Source organism: Epinephelus lanceolatus, chromosome 15 (assembly GCF_041903045.1).
Source record: "Epinephelus lanceolatus isolate andai-2023 chromosome 15, ASM4190304v1, whole genome shotgun sequence".
Lineage (NCBI taxonomy): Eukaryota > Metazoa > Chordata > Actinopteri > Perciformes > Serranidae > Epinephelus > Epinephelus lanceolatus.
In genome coordinates, this window is record NC_135748.1 from 37,323,764 (window position 1) to 37,335,990 (window position 12,227).

A 12,227-nucleotide genomic window follows, 5' to 3' on the forward strand; every position below is an offset into this window, starting at 1 on the left:
AAGTAGTTATGTTTCCTTGTATTAATACATATACAAGTATGTTTCCTTGTATTAGTTTGCCCTCTTGTGGACATAATGCGAAAAAAAATTTTTTTTTGAATGGTTCAAACCTACGAGTTATTTTTAGAACGAATATTCGAACGTCATTTTTGAGCAATTTTGACAGCCCTACTGTTAAAAATGTTGAAACATGCTCTCTGAGTTGTGTCTTTTGGTCTCTAGTCTGCAGATGCAACATGACAGCTTCCGTGAGTGGCTGCAGACCAAAGAAAAACAGTCTGCGAAGACTGTCAATGCCAAACTTCTACTCACAGACCTTCAGGATGAGAGGTGATCTTGAACACTCATTCGTTCTCATATCATTCCTTCATTTTCCTTAACTGCTTATCCTGTTAGGGGTCGCAGGGGTGCTGGAGTCTATCCCAGCTGACACTGGGTGAGAGGCAGGGTTCACTCTGGACAGGTCACCAGACTATCACAGGGCTGACACATAGAGACAGACAACCATTCACACTCACATTCACACCTACGGACAATTTAGAGTCACCAATTAACCTGCATGTCTTTGGACTGTGGGAGGAAGCTGGAGCACCTGGAGAAATCTGCACAGAAGGGCTTCTGATTTAAAATAAGATAAACTGCCAAAAACTAGAGCTTGAAGCCAAACACTGTTAATCCACAGAATACAGATGAACCACATGCTGTTAGATGCTTTTGTCCTCTCCACTTGTCATCCTTCTGTCTCACTTTCTTTTTTATTTTGAATTGTGTTTCTTTTATATGTTACTATCTGTATGTCTTGTGTAAATCACTTTGAATTGCCTGCTGCTGTTAAAAGGTGCTGTACAAACAAACTTTCCTCATCTTACCGTCCATGTGACAGTGGCAGAGTCGAGAGCCTGAAAAAGCTGTTAGCATCACTACGCAAACAAGGCGTCAGAGGTGAAAGCCTCCTGAAGGACGGTGATAACTTGATACAACGGTACAGTAACCTGGAGGCCAGACTGCAGAAGCAGGCAGATGCCCAGAGCGCCCTGGAGGGGGAGTTTGACAAGTTTAATACCCAGACCGAGAGCACCAGGACCTGGATAACTGACCTTGTGAAACCCCTCACCTCCACCGGCAGAGACACCCAGACTGAGGAGATAAAGCAGAAAGCACAGGTCAGTGAAAGAGAGTTTGAAATCCAATCCAGTCGATTAAGACTACACTTATTTTATTTCTTTTTTTTTTTTTTTTTTTAGTAAGTTAACTTACTCAGGCTAACTCATATTCATATCTTAGCATATTATGGTAGCTTTGATCTCAATGTACAATTGAGGCTGAATGAAAGTAGGTCAACTGTTTTATAAATATTCTGTCATGAAGTGAACTGTTGCACAAGTGGCAGTTTTAACCTGTTTGTGGCACTAGATAAAAAGTCAGGGATCATCAGAGTCATTTGGATTTATCCTCTAAGGACCATGAATGTCCAGTTCCGCCCCCGGAAGCAGACTGGCCACTCATAACGTAGCATCTGGCTGGCTCAGACCAGAGTCCGACAACAACACAGCTGTGCTCCATTGTTTCAGATTTCCTTCATTTTCAGGCTGGTTTTGTGGATTTGGAGCTAAATGTTGTGCCTGGGGCACGTCGTGTATTAATGATACTCGTTACCTGGAGAGATTCGAAAAAGATATACGTTTCTTCCCTGTTCCAAAACCAAAATCAAACCCTGAAAAGTGTAGGGTTAGCTAGCTAGCTACTGAAGATATAGCCTACTGAATGTATACACATGCTGCTTTTGAACCAGTGAAGGGAAGCAGGGAAACTTTGCTGATATTCAGCCATCTGTGTGTCATCACATTGTGTGCAGATTAATGTTGTTTGACTTCCCTCAGAGACCCCCCTGCCTGTCCAGAGGTGGAGGTCCAGGTGCTGGCAGCAGCACGGGGGCGAAGCCAAACACTGTTCACCTGCACACACTGCAATGCCACACAGCTGGTTCAACATCAGCAAAGTTTCCCTTTATATTCATTGTCTTGTGTGGCGATCAGCAGTGATGTGGTGGTTCACTTTTACACTGTGATCTGTAGCCTATAGTTCGGCTTTAGCTTCTAACTATCTTTGTCTTTTTAACCTGTTGTTGCTGCACACACTGTAGACCCCTCTGTCTGCTTCTCTCTGGAATCACTCTTTCATTTTTCCAAACATATGATAATATTTCTTCAGGGAGTGCATTTAGTTACAGTGTGGGCTCTATGCTTACTGTGACAGCTTGTCGGACAATCACAAAGGGGCGGGGCTTAACGAAAAGGTCAATTCATTCGAGAGCTGTTGAAATACTTCAATCAACAGATTGACTGATTAATATTCGTACTTCCTATAGCCATGCCACTAATGTCACTAAGATTTATTTTCCTTTTCTAAAAGTTTTTCCCCCCATTTTGTCACCAGGCCGTCCTGAGCTCCAAACCTGAGGGAGACTCTAAAGTGAGCAACCTGAGAAGAAAAAGCGAAAGTCTGTGTGAGCAGGAGGACCTGGAGGAGGGCAAGAAACAAGAGGTTCAGCAGTCTGTCAGAGAAACAGAGGAGCAGTGGAAGACAGCTCTGAAGACAGCTGAGGACAATCTCAACAAGGCGGAAACACAAGCCCAGTTAGACAAGGACTTAGATGCTGTCAAAGCCCAGAATGAAAATATCCAGTCCTGGATCAAAGAACAGGAGCAGAACGTACAGTCGCTTGGTGGTTGCATACAAGTCGGAGAAAAGCTACAGATTGCACAAGTAAGTTGGTTGTGGATCAGTTTGTGAAGGTTGTAATGTCTGAAACATCTTGTAAAGGCTTTTTTTCTGAAGATAGAAGCAAAATCTCCTAAACACGTCTTTGCTGTCTTTAGGTGACACTGAACTCTAAGCCTGAAGGAGATTCAAAGCTCCAGGATCTGAAGCAAAAATGCCAGAGTCTGTGTGACAACCCGGGCTTGGACGAGAGCAAGAGACGAGAGGTTCAGGACGCTGTCAGACAAACAGAGGAGCAGTGGAGGAAAGTCTTGCAGGCTGCTGAGGAGGGTCTCAACAAGGCAAAGACCGAAGCTTCCACTGAAAAGGACTTTGATTCTTTCAAAACCCAAAGTGAGGGTGTTCAGTCCTGGATCAAAGAGCAGAAGCAGAAGCTGCTCCCCCTCAGTAGTCACATGCCATTTGAGGAAAGGTTACAGGTCGCACAGGTGAGTGTACAAGTCACATCTCAGGTTGTAAAGTTCCTATTACAAGAAAATATAATTTAGTGTCAGTATTGTATAAACCTTTGTATTTTTGCCACCCTCAGGCTGTTATTTCCTCCAAACCTGAGGGAGACTCCAAGGTGCTTGACCTGAAGACACATGGTGAAAGTCTGTGTAAACATCTGGAGGGGAGCAAGAAACCAGAGGTTCAGCAGGTGATAAAAGACACAGAGCAGCAGTGGGGAACAGTCCTACAGGCCGCCAGGCAGGCAGAGCTCAGAAGTCTCTCAGACGACTTTGACGCTCAGAGTAAAAACACTCAGTCCTGGATCAGAGACAAACAGCAGCAGCTACAGTCCATGGGCAGTCACACACCACCTGATGAGAGATGTCACACAGCTCAGGTCTGTTTGAACTCACTGTACTGAAGTATCAGTATGTTTTCTGAATACGTTTCAGAGTTTAAATTTTCTGACAATAGCTGCTGCTTGGAGCTTCATCGTAGTCATGGTCCTCTATTTCCATTTTACATATTATATAGGTTTTTCACTTCCTGCCTTCCATCTGACTGTTGCTTGGAAAGTTGGTACAAATCATAACATTTAATTAATATTGCATGTTTTGTTTGCAGGCCATCTTGAGCTCCAAACCTGACGGTGACTGTATGGTGAACAACCTGAGGAGACGGGGACAGACTCTCTGTGACCATCAGGACGCAGACAAAGGCAGGAAAGCCCACGTCCAGAAGACGATCAGAGACACAGAGGAGCAGTGGAAGACAGTCCTGCAGGCTGCCAAACAGGTGGAAGCAGCTGCAGAAGTCGAGATGACCATGAAGACTGAACAGGCAAAGCTGAAGGTGAGACAGCTCAGTGTGAAAGAGAGTTATCAGGATGACTCTTCCTGTTGAAAGGAAGTTTTAATTGATCCATTTTGAACCACCTCATAATGTCGGTATAATCTCCTTTTCCAGCTGAAAGAATTTGACACCCAGCAGCAGGACACTCACTGCTGGCTCACAGACTTCCAACAGCGACTGGACTTACTGAAGAGTCAAACCACAGCTGAGGACAAACTGCACACTGCAAAGGTGAGCTGACGGGTTAGGAGGAGGGTCAGTCATGTTGCAGTGAGAGATGATGTTGAGATGGGTTTTCAACTACTTAAAATCTTTAAAGCCTCTTTTAGCTCAGTTTTTGTTACATTTACTGTATGGTTCAGTCTCAGCATCAATAACAATAATGCTGTTGAACTCACAGATTTTTTTCATGGCAAGTCTTTACCATGATATGTGACCTCTGTATCCCACCCCCAGGCCATAATGAGCTCCAAGCCCGAAGGAGACTCCAGGATCCAGAAGCTGAGAAGACGAGGCCAGAGCTTGAGCGGTCAGGACCTTGAGGAGCCCAAAAAACAAGAGGTTCAACAAAAAGTAAAAGGCGCTGAGGAGCAGTGGACGAGAGTCCTGCAAAATGCTAAAGAAGCTCTGGATCAGGCTGAGAAGCAGTTTGCTCTGGAGGGCCAGCTGAAGGAATATGAAGCCCTGAAAGAAAACACCAAATCCTGGCTGGAAGACAAACAGCAGAGCCTCGTCTCTCTGGACAGTCAGACAGATCCTGAAAAGATAATCAGCACAGCACAGGTCAGTATGAACACTAAAAGGTTTGTTCTAACATAACAGTTCTGTTAAGTGTGGCATTAAGCCAAAAATCATGCAGTTTTGGGTCTGCTTAATTACTATATTATCTAAATTTTGTGAAGCATGTCTCAAGTTTTCATTCCTTCACTCATGCATGCTTTTTTCAACCTGAGCAAAAATAGTTTTGTTTTTTCGTGCTGTTCTTTTTTATGTTATTTGTGATTAACATGTTTTCACTTCTAATCTGTAAGACTGATTTGTACATTCAGATAGTTTTGTCAGACAGGACCGGCATTTTCCTCTGCCACTGTCATATTTTTTTTTACTGGCCTGTCAATAGTATTTCTTTTAATTTTTCAATTTTTTTTTAGAAGTATACATTTTTTTAACCCTCAGACTATCCTGAGCTGTAAGCCTGAGGGAGACTCCAAGCTGACAGAGCTGAGGAGACAGAGCCAGAGTCTGTCTGACCAGGAGGACCTGGAGGAGGACAAGAGACAGGAGGCTCAGCAGACAGTGAAAGATTCAGAGGAGCAGTGGAAGACGGTCCTGCAGAAGGCAGAGAACACTCTGAAGAAAGCTGAGGTCCAATACTCGCTCTCCAGGGAGCTGGAGTCCTTCCATACCCAAGCAGGGAACACCAAAACCTGGGTCAAAGAGCTGCAGGAACAGGCCAAGTCCAAAGGCAGTGGCACTCAGGGCAGCCGTGCTCAGATAGAGGACAGGCTGAACACAGCACAGGTGAAACATTAACTATGGTGGCTTTTGAAAATCGTAAGTAATTGGGCATTGTTTTCAATCACAGGAAAGTTCTTTGTTACATCTGTGCGGTGGACATTTGACAGGTTTTTTACAAAGCAACACATATCTAATAAAAACACTGTTAATGATTGTGTCTTTAGGTCATTTTGAGCTCCAAGTCCAACGGTGAGGCTCAAGTGATGGAGCTGAAGAAACGAGCTAAGAGTCTGTGTGACCAAAAAGACCTGGAGAAAGACAAGAGACAGGAGGTTCAGCAGACGGTCAAAGATACTGAGCAGCAGTGGAAGACAGTCCTGCGGGCTGCTGAGGAGACACAGAGGTACAGATAGCTGTTTTTAGCTTTTTGAAGGAAAATCATGATTTGTTTATTTCCTTTTACATAAACGTCACTGTGTGAGCTCACACAGATGAGCTGCCTGAAGCTTGTTATAAAGGTTCAGCCCACTACAGCTGCAGGCAACAGTCTGAAATCATTTTTTAAAAGGAAATAATTGAGTAAAAATATTTAGATGAAGTCTGATTGTGAGATTTTACTAAAAAAAAGCCTGTTTTCAGAGGTCAGCCTTAAAGGAGCTCTACATCTCATTCAGAACATTGATAAAGCAGCAAACAGCTGTTGCTATGTAGGGATATAATGGAGTAATGGTGTCCTGAGCAGACAGGGCAATAACAGTTGGGCCTCCACCCCTCTACCATCAGTAAGTTTTTTTTCCCTATAGTGTCAGAGGCATGACCCGCCCTCATTTGCCTTACTCTGACTTTGATTTGCTAACCCTGACATTCTTACCCTAACCCAGTGGTTTTCAAAAGTTATTGTGCCGTGGCACACTGAGAGGCAAGCCAAAATCTCAAGGCACACCTGTATTTGCAGTCAGACTCTACTGGTTAACACTGATAGCTCTGTCTGCACTTTTGCTGTAGTTGCTGCTAGTTGGCGGCCCAGTCACTGCCATGTTAAGAACCTTGTGCAGTCAGCTTGGATCAGACTCGGTGTCATAGATTCCCTCTGAGTGTCATATAGAGCCCCTTTAACCAGTGGCCAGTACAGTGTCCAAAAAAGCTAAAAGCTAGATACAAATGCATGGAGGGCAGCTAGATTCTTGCTCTGAAAAATCTCTGACTTTACAGAACAATACTCAAAAATCTTTTGCGTTTTTACATGCTATATAAGGAACTTGTTTTCTCAATAGTTTGAATTTCCTGGCCCCAGTAACTGGCAAACAGACCCAAATAAGAACACAAACATCATATCGTATCCATGTTTTTTACAGAGTGTGATCCCTTGAATTTGAAGGATGAATTTAGACTGACATAAATTAAAATTCAGATTTTTTTCATGTCACCCATAATGTGCTGTCCCCCATCAGGCAGTTGAAGGGTGTTGTGGAGCGCATGGCGTCCTGTCAGAACCAGCGAGAGCAGACTGAGGCCAGTCTGTCTGACCTGCAGAAGCAGACGTCCAACCTGCCACGTGTCTTCCCCTGGCCGGGCCTGGGAGAGCGGAGGCAGGCGGTGGAAAACGCCCGGAGCCTGCTGGACCAGAGCACAGCTTTGGCCCCTGTCCTCTCAGACGTCCGCACACAGGTAGAGACCCCACAGCAGAGCAGGTTCAACTATATGTTCAAGATAGCTGCAATATGCTCTCTCAGGTTGAGTTGCTTGCACAGTCAGATGTAACATCAAGTCAGTAACATCTTCACTGTATTACACTGTTCACGTGCAGGCTGCAGAGCTGTTTAAGACCACACAGGACCCTGGCTGGTCAGATCCCTCCTGGGCAGCCAAGGAAGAGGCCATTCCTGCTCTGCTGAAAGAGCTGACTGTAAGTCCAGCACTCTACAATGACACAATACACAGTAATCCTGAAGATAAAGTATTGTTTTTGTTTCCTTTTTAAGACTTTACAAATATGTCATAATTTATTATGTGATATAAATTTCCATTTCCATTGAGACAATATGTTGATCTAAACATGTCTAAATATGACACAACTATTATGAATGGCAATTTTATCAGTAAGTTCTAAGGTATGAAATGTTTTCCACTCATAAAGTGTCTGTTTTTTAAATCAATATAAGTGTAAATATCTTTTACACTTTATTATTCGTGGGCTCCTTTATTCATGGATGGTTCTGTCTTTACAACACTGGCTAGGTGTGGTCTCTTCTTCTGGATAGAAGTTAAAACAGGAGTATTAATATTCTGTATGTAGCACAGCCACAACTACAAGAACAAGATCATCTCCCCGGCCCACTCCATTGTCCTTTTCTTTCCCTCTAGCTTCCCTTTTTCAAGTAGAACATATCTCGTCTAAGATTATTTTATCTGTCCAAACAAATTTCATTATAACAAGAGTCTGATCAGTGGCCTAATTTCTCTGTCTGTAAAAATGCAATTCCTGTTGTTTTCAGGAGGCAGCGGTTAATCTGGAGCAGGGCATCCTAACGGAGAGGCAGTGCACCCAGCTGGTGGAGCAGCATGAAGCAGCCCAGGACTGGCTGAGGGAGCAGGTTAAAGGCCTGGGAGCTCCTCCAGCAGACAGACAGGGCCTGCACAACACCGTCAACACTCTGAAGGTCAGATAGTAAAACACATACACAACTATTAGTTGGAGAGAAGCCAGTGGCACCATGTTTAATCTGTCACTGATATATTTCTGTTGCACCAAATTGAGTGAATCCCTTTGCTGGTAACAAAGGAATTATTTTCTTAGACATTTGAGAGCGATATTGAAGACATGATGATTCACATTTGGACAGTTTATGCATGTTTAGTTTTTCACCAATGAATGGCACGTCTCATCTGTGGATATCTGTGGAGTCAATCAATGCCCAAATCTTTATGTTTTTGAATATTATATATAGTGTATATAACTTTTAACCAGATGGTCAAAAGGTGTCTCCGAGGATATGAAAAATTGTTCTTTCTGCATTCTAATAATCTGGATCTCCTCTGTCTCTCTCCTAATGCCAGGCCTTACTCCAGACAGTGGACAGGGAGAATAAAGAGATGAAGGAGCTGGACTCTGCCAGAGACAGTTTACTGAACCTCTGCACCCCTGGAGGACGGGATGCCCTGACCCTTGAGGTCAGCCAACTCCACGACCTCTGTGCCACCTCAGAGTGGGAGGTGAAGGAGCGCCTGAAGACCTGTGAGACGCGGCTGGAGGAGCTGGACGGTCAGCTGGCCAAGAGGGCCAAGGGGCTAAAGGAGAGAGCAGCAGCCCTGCAGTGGGAGCTCCGCTCTCTGGACCAGGCGCTCAGTTACAGCGAACCACATAACAACATCACTCAGCTCCAACAGCACTGGCACAGCCTTCAGGTTATTACTGCTTTATTTATTCAAGCACAGAACCTGATGTAACAACCTGTTATTATCTCAGTATGATGAGTTCACACAGTGTGTGAATATTGGAGTTGATAGCTCATCATTAATGTAAAACTGCTTCCACCTGCAGGTATGTGAGTTTTGCTGATGTGACTGTTGCCAGCATGTAAATATCACTTACATGATGTTGTTCTTCTTCCTCTCTCAGAACTGTGAGAAATCTCTAGAAGATTTGGGTGTAAAAGTTCACGACCTTAACCAGGAAGTAAAAGCTACTCCTGCCACTGATGAGCTGCCAGCAGAAATTACGACTGTGGTGCAGTCCTTATGCCAGCAACATGACAGGTACGGTGCTTATAACAGATCACGTCCTCAACTTTATATGGCAATAATAATACTAATAATAATAATGACTTTATTAAGGACACAGAAACGTCCATAACCTACCACATAAACACAGACAATTGTCTATGTACTAAATGCAACGTTCATATAAAACAAAATTCAATTAACTGCACCCACAAACAAGCTGGAGAGCCAGTGGCCCCACAGTCTAGATGAAAACCTGACTGAGCTCAGCTCAGGGTTGGCCAAGGCCTGGATGATACCATTTTCTGAGACAGAGAGCCTGCACACATATCCATATGTAAGATTTCGTGTTAAAGCTGGGCAGGTAGGCACACCAACATTTGCAAACATTTGGCACTACACCATCGTGTAGTCTTCTTCACTTGCTATCATAATGTTACTCTTATTGGCATTATATTTGAGGTCAAAATCAGCATCACAGTTAAAGCTAGTGCTGTCAAGAGATTAAAAAAATGGAGAGATTAATTAATTATGATATGTAATTAATTGATCTAATTAATCTCTTTTTTAATCTCAAAATTGCTGAGAAAAGCCCTCAACTTGAGGTATTTTCATTTAAATTCATTACATTATTGTGGCAGATGATCAAAAGATTGATATATATTACAAAAAGTGGTTTTATAAAGTCATAATTATTGTTTTCAACAATAACACACTTGAACACAGATGCAGTACACCTAGCCATTACATTCTGTTGTTTTTGAGATTAGTCCCAATAAAGAGTGCTGCAACCTTCAGTCTCTACCACCAGGGGGGTGCTTGACTGCCATGACATATCAGCTTTATTAAAACCATAGCTGCAGATTAACGCAACAATAGATGTAAAAACACACAGAAACAATACATCTGTGATCAGTTCCCTAATTTTATTTTAACAATTTTCTAAATTATTTTCCTCTTTTCCAATTTTTCGTTTTATTTCATGGAAGTGATCAATGTAAGTGCACTTAAACTTAATAAAAAATAAAAGCTAACAAAATAAAAGACACCTGGTACATTCGTTACAGCTGTATCAGTTTATAGAACAGTTTTAAACAGTTAGAACAAGAGGCTGCACTGCAACGTGCAAATCACTCCTTCTCGTGGCTGCCGGCGCTTTCCCTGTCCTTGCGGCGGCAATTTGCGCTGTCTTCTCTTCTTCAAACTACAACACCCATAATTCATGTAGGAACTGCTGCAGCCAGTGTGCAGCCGGTGGGAGCTGCATAACAACTCAATCACCATGATCAGTTTTTAATGTTTTATCGGGCAATAACTACTCCAGACTCTGCTCTAGTGTAATTTTTGGGACAATCAGGGCAGGATTCAGGACAACTGCTTGGATTTCAGGACTGTCGCAAATTTTTTGGCACAGTCCCGAAATCCAAGCAGTTGTCCTGAATCCTGAATCCTGCCCTGATTGTCCCGAAAATTACACGGAGGTTGCCAGGGAGGTCAGATACTTGCGTGCTAGGGCAGACAGCTTTTTATAGGCTCCTGAGTGAGCAGACCGCCACTGCAGGGGACAGTCATCAATGCTGATGCTGGACTCTGCTCTGTAGCGCTGCAGCTCTCCCACAACTCAAGCACAAAGAAGCCCAATCGTACACCTACAGATGGATTTTGTAAAAGGCAACTCTGTGGCATACAGAAACAGTAAAGTTAGAGATTGAAAATGAGATTAACTCCATCAAAAAAACATAGCATGTTAAATATGGCTGTAATTAATTATTCACAATTAACGCGATAATTTGACACCCCTAGTTAAAGCAAATCTCCAACAGCTGTTGTAGGCCAGCACTATATGGGCAGAAGATTACCAAATCATCTGCATACATAAGATGATAGCCTACTTAAACAGATTCAACATGACATGACATTTTAGGTCAGCTGGCATCCCTCTATTTCAGTTTGGTTTTCAATCACTCTTACATACCAGAAACATGTCTTAGTGAACCATTCTGCCCTCTGTCAATGACATGGAAACACAGAGTTCTCCTGATTTGTAACCTCTTTGAAACATCCAAAGATTACATGTTATCTGATGACTATTTTAATGTCTTCCTTTTGCACACTGTTTTATACTAGAAAAAAATGCACATATTTGCCTGTTTTCATTTTAATCTCACTGAGTATAATACATGCTGATACCATGCAAGATGTTGTGTATACAATAAATGTGGTTCAATTATGTCTACAGTCTAAAATCCAGGCTGAGTGACCGTAAGAGTACCTGCACTGCAAACACGGCTCGCTGTCTGATGGACTCTCTTCACGCCCTGCAGGAGTGGAACCTCAGCCGACCACCAGAGTCCAGTTCTTCTGTGAAGGTTTCTGTCTTTTAATGATTTTACTGTGTTGCTAGGTAATGTAAGTACATTGTTTCGGTAAACATTTGTACAGTTGAATACATCTGAGAGCTGCCTGGGATATCTAGTCTTCTACTATTGTTAGTGTGTCACTCAGGGGCATCTTGCTGGGAGATGGTGGACATATAAAGAGTGTCATTTATTCTTACATGCACAGATTTTCTAAAGTCACCCTAAACCAGAATCAGGTAGAATTATGTTTCAAATTTGTTGGGAAAATATACTTTAATGGAAACAGAAAAACAAATGAGTTTGTCACCATAGAAAAGTTGGTGAATTAAAGGATTTCTGAAGTGTAACATTTGTCAACATTTTATTCGCAAACAAGCATTTTTTTCATCTCTACTAACACTTAAATATTTTTTTCCTCCTGGGGTTAGGTGACATTAGAGGAAGGTGAGAAGTTGCAGGCCAATTTGCAGGAAGCACTCTCACGCAAGCAGTTTCTGACAGACTGTTTGATGCCAGTCTTGATTGAGAAGCTGGAGAGAGAAGGTTCAGAGACACTCAGAGAAGCAGACACTCATAAAGCTTCTCTCAGCCAGAGCTTAAAGGTATTTAAATCATGTAGAAATA

General features: G+C 42.8%; 1 protein-coding gene across 1 annotated transcript in view; it reads left to right on the forward strand.

The window, feature by feature from the left end:
- The window catches only part of syne2b (spectrin repeat containing, nuclear envelope 2b), a 220,340-nt gene that overhangs the window by 65,959 nt on the left and 142,154 nt on the right, over positions 1 to 12,227 (forward strand). Inside the window, exons 41-57 of the mRNA XM_078175419.1 lie at positions 223 to 330; positions 884 to 1,163; positions 2,437 to 2,766; positions 2,880 to 3,209; positions 3,311 to 3,610; positions 3,838 to 4,065; positions 4,180 to 4,296; positions 4,522 to 4,848; positions 5,242 to 5,586; positions 5,748 to 5,926; positions 6,975 to 7,191; positions 7,331 to 7,429; positions 8,019 to 8,183; positions 8,581 to 8,928; positions 9,143 to 9,279; positions 11,483 to 11,612; positions 12,032 to 12,205. Of these exons, the coding sequence (XP_078031545.1) occupies positions 223 to 330; positions 884 to 1,163; positions 2,437 to 2,766; positions 2,880 to 3,209; positions 3,311 to 3,610; positions 3,838 to 4,065; positions 4,180 to 4,296; positions 4,522 to 4,848; positions 5,242 to 5,586; positions 5,748 to 5,926; positions 6,975 to 7,191; positions 7,331 to 7,429; positions 8,019 to 8,183; positions 8,581 to 8,928; positions 9,143 to 9,279; positions 11,483 to 11,612; positions 12,032 to 12,205 (3,814 nt within the window). The remainder of the gene's footprint in view (positions 1 to 222; positions 331 to 883; positions 1,164 to 2,436; positions 2,767 to 2,879; positions 3,210 to 3,310; positions 3,611 to 3,837; positions 4,066 to 4,179; positions 4,297 to 4,521; positions 4,849 to 5,241; positions 5,587 to 5,747; positions 5,927 to 6,974; positions 7,192 to 7,330; positions 7,430 to 8,018; positions 8,184 to 8,580; positions 8,929 to 9,142; positions 9,280 to 11,482; positions 11,613 to 12,031; positions 12,206 to 12,227) is intronic.